At 39.1% G+C, this 14,964-nt stretch overlaps 1 protein-coding gene across 1 annotated transcript; it reads left to right on the forward strand.

Annotated features, from left to right (window-relative positions):
• The first annotated feature begins 1,877 nt into the window (after nucleotides 1-1,877).
• serbp1b (SERPINE1 mRNA binding protein 1b) lies at nucleotides 1,878-14,964 on the forward strand. The gene is made up of 9 exons (XM_073873283.1): nucleotides 1,878-2,269; nucleotides 6,525-6,692; nucleotides 7,027-7,179; nucleotides 7,268-7,339; nucleotides 11,268-11,342; nucleotides 11,426-11,612; nucleotides 11,756-11,812; nucleotides 12,742-12,969; nucleotides 13,518-14,964. The coding sequence occupies exons 1-9, from the start codon at nucleotides 2,004-2,006 to the stop codon at nucleotides 13,575-13,577; spliced, it is 1,266 nt and encodes a 421-aa protein (XP_073729384.1). The 5' UTR covers nucleotides 1,878-2,003; the 3' UTR covers nucleotides 13,578-14,964.

The following is a 14,964-nucleotide window of genomic DNA, read 5'->3' on the forward strand; positions in this document are numbered from 1 at the left end:
AACGCATTATTAAGATTAATTAATTATGAGGGAAAGTAATGTGTTACTTTTTTTTAATCTGCATGCTTTAGGCAGTGTGCAAATACTCGCAAACGGTAAAGACAGCCTGCAAATGCACCATGTTTTTTTGCACTTGAACAGAAATATTTACACAAAAACTATCTCGTAATAAACTCGTAAACACATCTTAAGTGAATGTAAGCAGTGGAGAAATAAAAGGCATGCAGTATACTGGACCTGATCCGTGCACTCTTAAATTTGATGCTGTTTGTTTCTAATCAAACAACAGATAAAGAAAAAATTGCCTTGACTGATTAACTTTTGTAACTTTAATGAGGATAAATCTATATTTAAATTACAGTAAAGACTATGTAGTATTATTAGGGGTCAAGCCCAGAATGGGCGAAGACCCCTATTGTATCCGCTAGTTTTCTTATTATTCTTCCGGCTTCTTCTTCCTCTTCCGCCATTGCGGCCTATGGCAGCCCATAGAACCGTACATAGGAAAGTTATGAAATTTGGCACACTGATAGAGGACAGTCCATATAATATCCACAGCAAACTTGGAGTCTCTATCTCAGACCCTCCAGCGCCACCAACAGTACAAATTTCAGTGAGTTTCACGTCTTTGTAAACGAAAGTTTAATGCATTTTAGGAAGGATTGTTCAAAGCCATTATAGAGGTGGGAGGTGATACAAGAAACACACGAAAATTCTCGGGGCAGCCGCATATGTCGAATTTTCAGTCAAAACCGTTCTATTTCATCATAAACAATCTGAAAACAGGGCTTTAAGTGTAAAATACCGAACTTGTCCTTTAACAGTTCTAATGTTCGATTTTAAATAATTTATTAGAAGGCTAAATGAATATACAAAAATGAATATACAAAATAAACAAAGTCTAATACTCACTGAGTGCGTTTACATGCACAGTCTTACGCAGATTATGCTTATTAAACTGATAGCATGTCATGTAGACGCATAAAACCATTTTCTTTCATCAGGGAAAGCCCATAAACAGCATAAGCAAAAAACGATTGGCACAGGTAATTCTTTGCTCATTACCCTGATTTTGCGTTGCATTTAAACACCTAAACTGGATTTCTCACAGTCTGTGCTCGATTCAAGCAATAGGCAGAGAAATTGCGAAAATTAAAAGGTCATGCATGCAGGTTTACATGTACTGCAGACATAAGAAGAGATAGAACAGTATAGCTTAAAGGGATAGTCCACCCAAAAATGAAAATTCTGTCATCATTTATTCACTCTCATGTTGTTACAAACCTGTACACATTTCTTTGTTCTGATACACACAAAGGAAGATATTTTAAGAAATGTTTGTAACCAAACCATTCGTGGACCCCATTTACTTCCATTTTTCCTACTAAGTCAATGGGGTCCACAAACATTTCTCAAAATATCTTCCTTTGTGTTCATCAGAACTAAAACATTTATACATTTTGTAACAAAATGAGGGTGAATGAATGATGACAGAATTGAACTATCCCTTTAAGATTTTCTGTCTGTCAGTGGTTCTGGGGACCCCAAGATTGTGCCATGAGGGCCCCAGTTATATGACATTTTTAAAAATATTCATTTAGGCTATCATCAGGCCCGGATTAACACATGTAGTGCCCTTGCACATAAATGAGATTACTACACTTACTATATAATCTGTGACTGGGATGCTTTGGGGTGGCAAAATTAATTTTTAGGGTGTCCCATCCTTGTGATCACGGCATGATCTGAAAGCCATGCACTAAAGGCATAAATCCTATTTATAAGCAATTTTGTCCAACATAGCCCCACAAAAAAGTATTCAGTAAACAGCACATTTGAAAAACTACACGCCCCATATGGCGCGAACGCCGCAATGTCCCGGATATTGAGAGCGCCGGAAGAGAAGCAGGTGTCTTCCCTGGCCATCTTGTGGTTGTCCGACGTGAGCTGTTTGCTCGAACCCTCGAAGAATCCGAGGAGAATCCCGCTGTTAGGGCACCATCATGCCCGGACATCTGCAAGAAGGGTTCGGCTGCGTCGTGACCAATCGGTTCGACCAGCTATTAGACGACGAATCCGACCCGTTCGAGATATTAAAGGCGGCCGAGAACAAGAAGAAAGATGCGGCCGCGTCTGGAGGCTCGAAGACGGCAGCCCAAGCCGCCAAACAGCCGAAGAAAGAGTCACAGAAAGACAGAAAAAACACAGCGCCGGAAAAGAAGGAAGAGACCCCAGCTCCTGTGCCTCTGAAGAAAGAGGGCATGAAAAGGTTTTTAAGTAAACATCAGCATGTCAGTGCGGCGGTGTGTCAAAACCCAGTGCTTGCTTATCAGACAGCATTTCTAGGCATCATAAACGCGTTGCGATTTAAAAGCGCGGATCGCATTTAAACAGTTTATTTGAACCCCAAAACGATTTCTACGATGGCCAGAAGTGATCTCTCGGTAGAAAGCTCGATAGGATTTAAAGCGCGACTGTTAACGGAGTGCTCGTGAGCATATAAACAAAGCAATGAAGTCAACATGGACTCCAGCCTGAGCTGCTGCTGCTGCTGTTGTCGTCATTTAATGTTTAATAACAATATGCGGTGGAAACGCAACCAAAACCGTGCATACGTTTAAAATCTAACTTAGATCTGACATGTCAACATCAATATCTTATTCTGATTTTATAAGCTTCACTTTATTTATAACTGCGTAGCTGCTTTAGCCACATGCTAACCTGCTAACTGTACGTGTATGTGTTTTATCTGCTTACATTTGTGTGTGTCGACCTCGATAAGAGAGGATGTGCTCGTGTGGCTACGCAAATGTGAATGGGTGTAGTTTCACTTTTATTTTACAGGACATGTGCAAACACTAGTGGTAATCTCTCGAATGTAGGTCAGATTAGTGTTAAACTGGTTTGTTTAAATTAAATCCTAGTCCTAGTTGATTATAGTTTGTGACTGACAGTGTCACGTGTCACGATCAGCTGTTTTTAATGTTACGCACCCCGTGTCATCTCAAACGACTTTTTCAGCTGACCACAGAGAATTTTATGTAAAAAAGACCCCCATGTTTTTTTTTCATGGTATGCAAAATGTAAATGCTCTAGAAAGCACAAAGTTAGTGATATGAAAACAAAACAAATGAGCTAAATTTAGCAATGCATCAATAAAATGGGAAAAGGGATCCCATTGGTTCTTGTGTGAAAATATAAACTCTAAACATTTTACTTAATTTACTTAAAGGAACAGTTCACCCAAAAATGAAAATTAGCCCATAATGTATTCACCATATTGCCATTATAGGTGTATATGACTTTTAGGGGTGGTTTCCCAGAAAGGGCTTATCCTAGTCCCAGACTAAAATGCATGTTTGAGCTGTCCTAATTTAAAAGCATTTTGTGTTGACATATCCTAAAGGTATAGCGGAAGATTTTCTTTTTCCAGGTGGATCATCTTAGAATATTTGTCATCCCAGTTGTCAATCATTCTGGTGATATGTTTACGTAAAGCCATCGCACATGCTCGTCCCTAGGTTCGCTTTCTGCACATGCTTACTTTCAGGTGTATATGTGTGGTGAGCTATGGTTTCAGCCATTCATTGAAGCTCGCGTTTTCATCGTGTTTTTTCAAAATGTCGCAAGAGAAAAAGTGTCTACGAATTGTATGACAAGAAAAAAGGGCTCTGAAGAAGGAAACAAGACCAGAGTGTTTTTAGGGGAATATTTCACACGCTGACATACACTTAAAGCACAGTTTGGGCTTTACACCAATGCCTCAGTCGTTCAGAAGTTCCACTCGAACAGGTAACGTTTGGCATGCTACTTGGAGAAATCCATTTAAAATCACTGATGGTAAAAGTTGATGTAAGCTATGATTAGCGATGCTAGCCCTGGCACAAGTCACGAACCGCGCAGACACGGTAAACATCTCATTGTATGAGCCATGCCGACAGCAACTTGTAAACAGAGTGAAGAGAAGAACTAGGCTCGTGCACGCTCTCTCTCGTGCACATGTTAACTCTTTCCCCGCCATTGACGAGATATCTCGTCAATTAAGAGAAAACGCTTCCCCGCCAATGACGAGATTTTCCGTCTTTCCGCAATACCGCTTTTATCCACCAGGTGGCGCACTTCCGCAACTTATACAACCCGGAAGTATTGCCCTCTGACAAGCTGCTGCATGTCAGTGTCTGTTTTAAAGATCGCTCTGAATGGGAACTCTATGAAAAGTCCGTCACAAAAATGGAATTATCTCTGCTTTTTGCTCAAAATGTGGTGTTTTTGCAGAAACCTACCCATATTCAAAAGCTGATTACAAAAGAACTACTCAAGGTAGGATGAAACGGTTTTTTTTTGTTTGAAAGCAGAGGGTCTGTTCTTTCATTTGGTATATTGTATGTTTATATATCTGAAGAAGAACATTTTCTGGAAGGCATTAAACTTTGGTGAAAATCATGAAAAACGCTGGCGCTGGTTGGCAACTTTTTTTAAAAATGCTGGCGGTGAAAGAGTTAATAGGCGTTCCCTCTCGGGAGCAGGTAGAGTAATGCGCAATTGCATTTTTTTTTTTAAGTGGAGAGGGCGGTTCTTATCTAAAATTTGGGAAAATCTTCTGCTATACCTTTAACGCTGGATTGACACCGACTGCGGAACGGCGGCAGAGTCAATCGGTTTCCATTCAAGTCAATGTGTGTTTTCCACTGACTGCGTTCCAAATCCGTCACAGGCCATCCGCAGCCCTCCGGAACAAATACACAGAGCTTCTATTTTTGCCGGATGCCGGACAGCTCCGCAGGACGGAGCCATGACTATATCACATGATCATACCTGAATTCGCGAGATCTCGTGTTGTGATCTGGGCTGGTCCAGCAAACATCATAATTTAACGTCATAATGGGCGGAGACAGAACTAGATATCGCGCAATCATCACGTGAATTTGCGAGACATGGTTCCTCGTCTCTTCAGCCTCATGGGTCCTCGTCACTTTGGGTCCACCACAACGCAGCGGAGCCGATCTGCACCGCTCCGCAGTCTGTGGAAAACCAGCGTAACATAACACCATTGTTTTGTCTCAAGATGCACACCAGTATTGTTTTTGTAAGGTATGTTTGTAAAAACTACTTTAATGTCTTAATATAACTAAGACCTAGTCCTGGATTAATTTTAAACTTGCCCCTTTTGAGTTATATAAAATTTTATTCTGGCCCTTCCTAGTCTTGTAATGGTGCTGAATAGCGATTGCATGTTTGAAGCCCGTCCATCATTAGAAAAAGGAATCGATATAACTTGGGTCGTTTAATATATGTCAAAATGATAAGTTCCTGAAAGAGAACGATTCGTATTTTGAGTTTATTTAGAGATTGATAAGTCGAGTCTAAATGTAAACAACACTAAGTTGTGTATGATCCAAAATGGCTACACCCCAGCTTCACGTTGGTACGTAATGCCAAGTTTATGTAGGCCGATCGCTGTGCTGTTCAGACTGCTCTCTCTATTTGTTGTTTACGTGATGGTCTGTTCGGGAAACCCCTGAAAAAGTCAAAAAAAAGAATATGGGTGGAAAAAGTGGTTTAGCATAACTGGAACCTCAAATAAGCATTGCTCTCATTCGCTTGTAGTTCATCACGACACGTGACGACATCACAGGTTGTTGAGTTAAACGACAGCTCCAGATATTTATCATGCTCGATATTTTTCTGCATTTGGCAAAGCGTCTGCAAGTCTCTTTGTTGTGTCTTTGACCAATTCACGCATAAAGATTGGCAAATGCTGATTGGCCGCTGATTTGCCCCACATCACAACCTGTTGGCGAGCCCGATCACAGGCAAATCAGGCTTCAAATCCTTTAGTGTGAACTTGGATTTTAGCGATCGTTGGTTCTGGCTAGTCGTCATACGCGTCTTGACAAAGCACAAGACAAAATGGAACCAATGATGGTCTGTATTTGGCTGAATGTAGGTGTGTTCGACTTTATGCGGCACCAAAAAAAACAACAGGGGGATGACATTAAAGTACAGCGAGAGCTTTTTGAAAAATGATACAGAGGAGCTTTTGAATCACTCTCGCTGTCATTTGTACGGCGCTCATGAAGTCGAACGTAAAATAAAAACACCTAGCTAAATACATATGGGCTAATTAAAATTTTTGTGTGAACTATTCCCTAACTACCTGTTTAATATACAAATAATTCTTGCTTAAGTTTATGCAGTAACAAAGCCTTGTTGTATTAATCTTGTTACTAAAAGAGTGTTGGTATGATTCATGAGCTATCATATTTTAAAAATAAAAATGAGTTCTCCAAAAATGATCTTTATTTAGCCAACACAATCGCTGTAAACCTGTATTACTGACTATTATGGAGCACAAAGGATGTGTGGAGCAGCTGTTTACACTCCTTTATCCGTACATAGACAATGAATGGTGACTGGGGCTGTCAAGCTTCAATGAGCATGGCAGAAGATTTACATTTTTACACTGTGTTAGATTTTACTGTGAGTTTAATGAATGTCTGAATGTGTATTTTAGGCATGAGGAGGGTCGGCCGGAGACCAGAGCAGCAGGGTCAGGCCCCTTCCCAGCAACAAGGAGGTCAAGGAGAGGGTCGACCCACTGACAGGAGACCAGAAAGACGACCTCCTCGCGAGCGGCGCTTCGACAAACCAGCTGACGATAAACCTCAGGGTGGAGAGTTTTCTGCAGACAAGTGAGTTATTGTAATATTGTAATAAGCTTTATTATGGGAACATGCAGAAATTCTTTAGATGTATAATAATTTAGCTGGGCAGTTTTTCTTAAAGGTATAGTTCACCTTAAATGCTTATATGATTTTCTTCTGCATATCACAAAAGATAATATCTGTATGATATAAATGGTTTTACTGCAGTGAAATTGAACACATAGGTGAAACCTTAAAGCTTCAAAAGCTCTTTTAGTATATTCTTAGTTTTTCTTCTTCTTAACCTCACATTGTTTATCTTCAGAATTCAAAAGCCACAATTGTCTTTTTTTTTTTTACTAAATTTGCATGTTGTCTTTAGGCCATCTGCAGACAGGCCGGCTAGAGGGCGTGGTGGAGGACGCGGGGGCGGACGCGGGCGTGGACGGGGCATGGGACGTGGCGAGGGACGTATCGAAGGCTTTGATTCTCGGGGGAAACGCGACTTTGACAGACACAGCGGCAATGACAAATCGTAAGTCAACAATAACACAAATGCTGGAGTTATAAGCGTCTTGTCACACTTGTCTCACTGGATTGTCGTTGTTCTTTTCATGTTCTAGTCGACAGAAAGGAGAGGAGAAGCGCAGTGGGAGTGGCCCACACAACTGGGGCAATGTGAAGGAAGAAGTCAGGTAGGATTAACGTTTGAAGCTTATAGCCTTTCAGCATCTTATTTTAATCCTCTTCAAACTGTCAAAGATTAAAATGATATAAAGAGTTTGGTTCCAAAACGCATAAACGCCATTTTTGAAAAAAATGAGTTACTGCCAAAATTAGTATTATATCATGTCAGTAGTTAAAAGTAAATTCTTAATTTTACGCAAAATCCAATATCCGCCGTGTTATTCTGTCATCTTTTCTCCCTTTTTTCCCAAAATGCGATAAGCGGCACTCCTCCTTTTTTACAGAACGCAATAAATCCATTCCTGAAATTACTGCCCACCAGTCACGCAATGTAAACAAACATGGCGGCGCGCTGAGTACACAGAGTCTAGGCTGAATCCCAAACCGCCTACTTCCATACTATATAGTACGCAAAGTAGCGCTTTTTACATACTATATAGTATGTAAAAAGCTGTATGAAAACAAAGCAAAATTATACTTTAATTGCATTGCTAAACCTGTGATGGTTTTCTGTGAAGGGAAAGAAACGTAAGCCATCAACATCTAATAATTTCCGCAAGAGGCACTCGGGTGCTTGTTCTCCCGACAGCATCAAGCTTCTCATGCTAAAACATTGACCCCAGAGGATCTTATGAAAAACTTTACATTATTTTACTCAAAGTCAATGAAAATCGAGCAGGACCAAAACATTTTACAGCTGATCGCTGTGAAAATGTAAAGAGATGACGTCAAGTATAACCGCAGCAATGACAGTGTTCTTAATATAACAAAGTAAGTGTTTTGGTTAATGCCATTAATGTTTATTTTTTTAATCATTGTTTACCACTAGTCAACTAAATAAATATAAAATGGTAAAGATGAATGCACATTTATACATTGATTTAATAGATTTATAGCATTTTGAAATAAAAAAACTGTAATGGATTTATTGCATTTTGTGGGAAAAAGAATTCGTTTTTATAATAAATCTTTGAAAATCACGTTATGGATTTGAATTTTTTATGTTTTTATAACCTAAAGATGGTATGTGAAAGTTTGTAACAGAAAATAGTGGTTTTCATCTTGTCACTTTCTTGGTATAGAAAACACGTTTTTACCGAAATTTGTCAAAATGGATTTATTGCGTTTGGGAACCAAACTCTTCATATATTGTTTAAAAAAAACAATGGTACAAATGTCTTTAAAATATACAGTCATGCATGAATGCGTGCATTACTGTTATTATTGGTCATACTTTCACTCTCAGCAGTAAGTATTCAACTTAAACACATAATGTGTTTAAGCTGAACTATATGTGTCATAGACATGTTGGACATTGTAAAAAGATGTACCGTACTTTCTGGACTATAAGCCACACCGGAGTATAAGCCGCATCATTCAAAAATGCGTCATTAAGACGAAATAACATATATAAGTCACAGTGGACTAGACGTCTCATTTATTTAGAAAATTATTTCACAAAATCCAAGCCGAAGAACAGACATTTAATCTGGAAAGGCAAGTTATTCAACTAACAATAGCAGACAGAAGAGCAGGCTGAATAGATGTTTGTACGTTAAAAGTAATATTAGCAGTTATTTTAACGATAAACCATAGCATACAGAACTTACTTTGAAGGTTGAATAGGCTAAATTAACCAAACAAGCCAACTAGCGTCAAGTTCGCATACTCGTCATTCCACATCACTGAATCCATTGAATTACATAAATACAGAAGCAGCATGTAGCAGACTCTCGCGGCTGTAGACGGTAATGTTGTCTCTTGCCTAATAAATCTCAAAATTAATTCATACTGACTTACAAGGCGCACCTGACTGTAAGATGCAGCACCAGCCAAGATATGAAAAAAACGCGGCTTATAGACCGGTAAAAATATGGTACTATTACTTCACGTAACAGGCCCATAAATGTAGGTTTTTTTTGTGGAAGATCTGGCAACACTAGTAAGCAAACTCTCGTGCCTCTGTCATTTTCTGCACCGTGCATACAGAAGATTTTCCCCCTTCTAGGCATTTATTTTTTCAGAAGAAAAACCTGTCATGTCCATGATGCACGTTTAAACACTTTATTAACTACTAGTTGTTCAGTTCGGTTATGTACACACTACGCAGAGTTTCTGTAAATGCGGTTGTCACTACCTGCATTTTGCAGGAGTTAATTCGGTTAGAATGCGGTTGTCAGTCCCTTAAATTACTGAAGTGTGTGTGTACAGAACAGGATTAAGCATTAAAAGGTGAAGTGACAACCAAATTAATATATGCAGTGTGTACGGGACCAAAATGTGCTGAACTGTGGCTGTCCAGAATTCCTGACCCCTGTTAGCCCTGGTACTCTTTTTATGCTTAAACGTACTGTTAGCCCTGGTACTCTCTTTATGCTTAAACGTATGATAAAACCTATTAAAACAACACGCATAGTACACTCACTGATAAAAGTTTTGTTTGTGATGGCAGATAAAACAACTGAATTTGTTGTTTTCATTCAATCAATTATCGTCATTTGAGGGTTTAACACCATAATCTAATGATTGGATTAGAAACATCAGTTTAATTTCAATAAAGTTTAATTTCAAACTGACATGATCTTAGTCAGTATTAAAAATAACTAATTTACATTTACACACAATGGCTATGTTTACATGCACAAAATTTTGTCAATCCGACTGAATTTATTACGATTAAAGGTTACGATGATACAGTTTACATGAACCATACACATTGCAATCTGATTTAAATGTTCGTTTACATGTACATTATATAATATCCGAACCAAATGTCAGTGCACAGCCAGGGTTGCCAGATTCACATATCAAAACCATTTGAATGGACGTTCAAAACTAGACCAAAAGCATCCCAATGACTATTCACAGCCCAAATATTAATAACTAATCAATGAAATCATTTAATCTTTAACCCACAGAAAACAATAACTGGTGGAAACAGTTTAAACAGTAGCCCAAATGTAAACTCAAAAAAGCAGAGGACTTGCAACGCTACGCTGTGGACAGCGTCTCTCCTCAAGTTAACGCTTTATCTCTGGATAAAAGTCAAAACTGAGTTGGAGAAAGTTTTTCTTAAGTTTTCAGATGTAGGTAATAAAAACACACTTTTTAAAAGGCACAACGCTATTTTGTTACTTTAAGTAGTCTAATGTTTTAAAAGTACACATGAACGCTGCAGAATTTAGTACATCATGTGATATAAGAGGTAATTATAAGATGTGAAGCTGATCGCAAATGTTCTGCGCATGTGCACATTGTATTTTTGCATCCGATTTAGAAAATACTACTATTCGTGCGTTTACATGCATACTTTTCTCCTGCTGATCGGATCACCATCCCCTTTAATACAATCCAAATTTCCTCAATCGTATTGATTAAGGTGTTTATATGAAGACTTTTCCATATAATTGAGCCATCAATAAGATTACAAACAGATTATTTGGTTTCATGTAAACGTACCTACTGTTCTTTACATCAGTGGTTCTCAAACTTTTTCCGCATGCGGCCCCCCTTGTGTACGGTGCACTTCTTCGCGGCCCCCCTAAAGAAAATTTTGGACAAAAAACTGTTCTAATATTTAACATTTTAATTAAACCAAACATATTAAGTTATACAAAGTCGTGCTGTTGGCTAGTAGCAATTTTTTTTAAGTTTAATTACACAGAATTCATGTTAAATGAATGTATTTTATAAAATGTCATAAAACTGGGGCCCCCCTGGCACCATCTCACGGCCCCCCGTGAGAACCACTGCTTTACATTATGTAGGAGGATTTAATGTAGAACATTATAGATTACAAAAAAATTTACATTTGTTTTTATAGGCAGGGTGACATTAATAGTAAATAGGTTTTTATTTTGTTTCAATAGCTGTTCATGTAAAAGCCAAGTGCTTTAGCTATTCTGATATCTCTAATTGAAGTGTATGATTTGACAGCGAGCTTAACCAGACAGCTGCACCTGAGCCCACTTCTGAAGGAGACGAACAGGCACCTGCTGATTCCGAAAACAAGTGAGTTCTGTTTGTTACTAAAGCTGGGAAATAAACATGCCTGCTATACAGAGGATCACATTTGGATGGCTTTGTTTGTTTAGGGAGAATGAAGTCGAGGAAGTGAAGGAAGAAGGTCCTAAAGAGATGACACTGGATGAATGGAAGGCCATGCAGGACAAAGAACGCGCCAAAGTTGAATTCAACATCCGCAAGCCCAACGAGGGAAACGATGGACAGTGGAAGAAGGGCTACGTACTGCACAAGTCAAAGAGCGAGGAAGTCGGCACGGTAAGTTTAGATTTTTTTATGACCAAAGGCATCATAAGGGGGTCTATAAATATTTAAAGGTTTCATCCGAAACAAATGTTGTAATTTTCATATTTACTTAAGTTTGAGTGAGTGATATGATTCATGTGTTTGTGTGTTTTCAGCGGCCGGCTGGAGCTGTGATTGAATCTGGAGATGTTGATCCTGACTCATTCCAGAAGGTATCCATCACTCCATTGCACATATATCATGTGAAATTTGTAGCTGGTAAATTTTTGGTTGTTCATTGTCTTAATAGTATTGTTCATATATAAATTCTGGCATTGAGGTGTCAGCTCTGTGGTTAAAGTCTTGATATTTTACTTGACTGTATTGTATTGAACTTAAAGGGACATTCCACTTTTTTTTAAAATATGCTCATTTTCCAGCTCCCTTGATTTTTACCGTTTTGTAATAAATCCATACATCTGATCTCTGTGTTTGGCAATACCACTTTTATCATAGCTTAGCATAATCCATTGAATCTGATTAGACCATTAGCATCGCGCTAAAAAATAACCAAAAGAGTTTCAATATTTTTCCTTGACTCTTCTGTAGTTACATTGTGTGCTGGGACCGACAGAAAATTAAAAGTTGTGATTTTCCAGGCAGATATTGCTAGGAACTATACTCTCAAACTGACGTAATAATCAAGGACTTTGCTGATGTAACATGGCTGCAGCAGACGTAGTGATATTGCGCAGTGCCCGAAAATAGTCCCCTAGCTGTGTAGTATCACTACGCCTGCTGCAGCCGCAGCTTTTGATTTTCCGACGGTCTTGGTGCACGATGTAACTACAGAAGAGTCAAGTTTTAAATAGGAAAAATATCGAAACACTTTTTTTTGCGCAATGCCAATGCTCCAATCAGACCCAACGGACCATGCCAAGCCATGCCAAAAGTGCCAGCGCCAGACCCGGAGATCAGCTGAATGGATTCCAGGACTGTAAGAATCGGATGTTTAACCCCATTGGAGCTGGAGAATTAGCAAATTTTCAAAAAAATCCCTGTCCCTTTAATTTCCCAACACAAACCAGAAAAGCAGATTTTCTTGGGTTCGGAAAGGGTAGATTTTGACCTGAAGCCAAGTACATCATTTTTTTTTTTAAAGGCAGAAGAAGGTGCCGGTGATCATCACTTCCGGAAGCCAGCCAATGACATCACCTCCCAGCTGGAGATCAACTTTGGAGACTTGGGTCGACCGGGACGTGGCCGCGGGGGATCTCGTGGTGGCCGTGGGGGTCGTGGAGGTGGTGGTAGTGGAGGCGGCGGCGGTGGTGGCGGCGGAGGTGGTGGTGGCGCAGGGCGACCAAGCCGAGGTGGCGGCAGATCTGAGAGGGTAAACTAAATCTAAATTTCCTGATTGATAAACCTCAACGCATCTTAAAGGGGCCATGGCACAATACTTTTTTTAAGATTTAAAATAAATCTGTGTTGTCCCCAGAGCACATATGCAAAGTTTTAGCTCAAAATACCATATAAATAATTTATTATAGCATGTTAAAATTTACACTTTGTAGGTGTGTGCAAAAATTTTGGGTGTTTCCTTTAAAATGCAAACTCAATTGTGTTGTGAATTATTTTTTTTCTCTCTCTTTTTCTCTGCGCTAAATGGCAGTGCTGTGGTTGAATAGTGCAGATTAAGGGGCGGTATTATTATAATATGTCATCATAAGGAGCCAAATTTCAACAACCTATTTTTGTATGTGCTTGTAGAGAGTGGTTTACCCAAACTAAGTTACTAGGTTGCACTTAAAAGTCAGATATTCATGCCGTGGCCCCTTTAAAATTGTTTTTGTCGTCCAAATTAAAATAATTCTGTTTACAGTTCTTATGAAAACGTCTGTATCATCCTGAAGGTTAATAACTCGTTTTTGTTTTTGTTAGGGTGGAGGCGTTTCTGTTCCCAATGTGGATGACCCTGAGGCTTTTCCAGCCTTGGCCTAAAGCTCAGCTCCTTCATCAAATTTTTCTCCTCCTCCTCCGGGCCTCCTCCTCTTTGACGCTTGCATGCTAATGGATCCTTTGACCATAGAAACCGTTGACAAAAATAATTGAACACGAGAGACTGTCATCCATACATACACTGAGAACTGACTTTTACCTGCGGAAAAAAAACACACGAAAATGGACTTCTTGATACACTGAAGCAAATTATTGGTAGAGGTTTTGTATTTAGAGACATGATAGCAGGGATTTGTTCATACAGTATTTTTTTCCCTTGTTTTCCCAGAGATTATGCATTCGCCATAAATATTTTTTTATTGCTGCTTGAATGTATGCGATTCAAGATAGATTGAAGCGTGTTGTGAAAGCTTCCACTCGCGTGTAATGGCGTAGTCACTCTCGATAGCTCTACCAAAAGCGAAATGTTTTTTTTGTTTTTTTTAGATACAAGACGACTTGTAGTGGTTATTTTACTGTTAATATATATACATGGGTAATGTATATTGACTATTTTAAATGTTTTGAAAGAGAGCTCAAAGGTCAAGTTATCCTCCGGTCATTTGGATATAATTTTTGGCCTGTAGCAAGAAGCGAATGCCTCGTCTTGATCTTTCTTTGTTGTTTTTGTCGTCCTCTGGTGGACCAGTGGTATTGGTGTTTGCGTTTTTGTTCCTCACTGAGAGTAAGATCTTAAGTGCCCAGGGCTCAGTGTAGGTCCAGGCTGGTCCTTGTAGGTTTTCCTGAACTAGAAACCTTAGGACCACTTTCAGCTGTATATGTAAGTGTGTGTGTGCGTGAAAGATAACCTGTTTTAATACTCATCAGCCGTAAATTTATTTTCCTGAACTTAGATTGTACGTTTCAGCAAGTCATGAAGTTTTATTGACTTTTTTTAGTGGGTTTTATCTAGTAAAGGTTGTCGACACATCTTGCACTTGGGTTTATGGTGACGTTTGAAATCTAGCTAATAAGCACATGGTCCACTCGCATCAGTACCATTTGTTTATGTGTATTTCTCCTGTGGTCTTTGCTGTGTTTTTGTTTTTAATGATTACCATGACAGCACTGCTGCTTGCTTTTTCTGAAAATTGTGTAATTTAGGGTGGGACGATTTAGGTTGTGCTGCAAAGAAAATTCGGAACCAGCTTCTAATGTATGTGAAATGGCACGACCTCCAAGTGTGATGGCTCTGCGATGTGCTCTGTATAGATAAGAGGAGGGACAATAAAGTGGATGACGACACTAGATTCTGGTTTGTCACACTTCTACTGGAAGACTTGCCTGGGACCTCCAGTCATAGATGAACCTCTCTTACTCTTTGTGATTCAGTTGTTTCTATTATAAATATGTCTCCAAATATCCCTGTTCAATAAACTGCTTAGAAGTG

Source organism: Misgurnus anguillicaudatus, chromosome 2, assembly GCF_027580225.2.
Source record: "Misgurnus anguillicaudatus chromosome 2, ASM2758022v2, whole genome shotgun sequence".
Taxonomy (NCBI): Eukaryota; Metazoa; Chordata; class Actinopteri; order Cypriniformes; family Cobitidae; genus Misgurnus; species Misgurnus anguillicaudatus.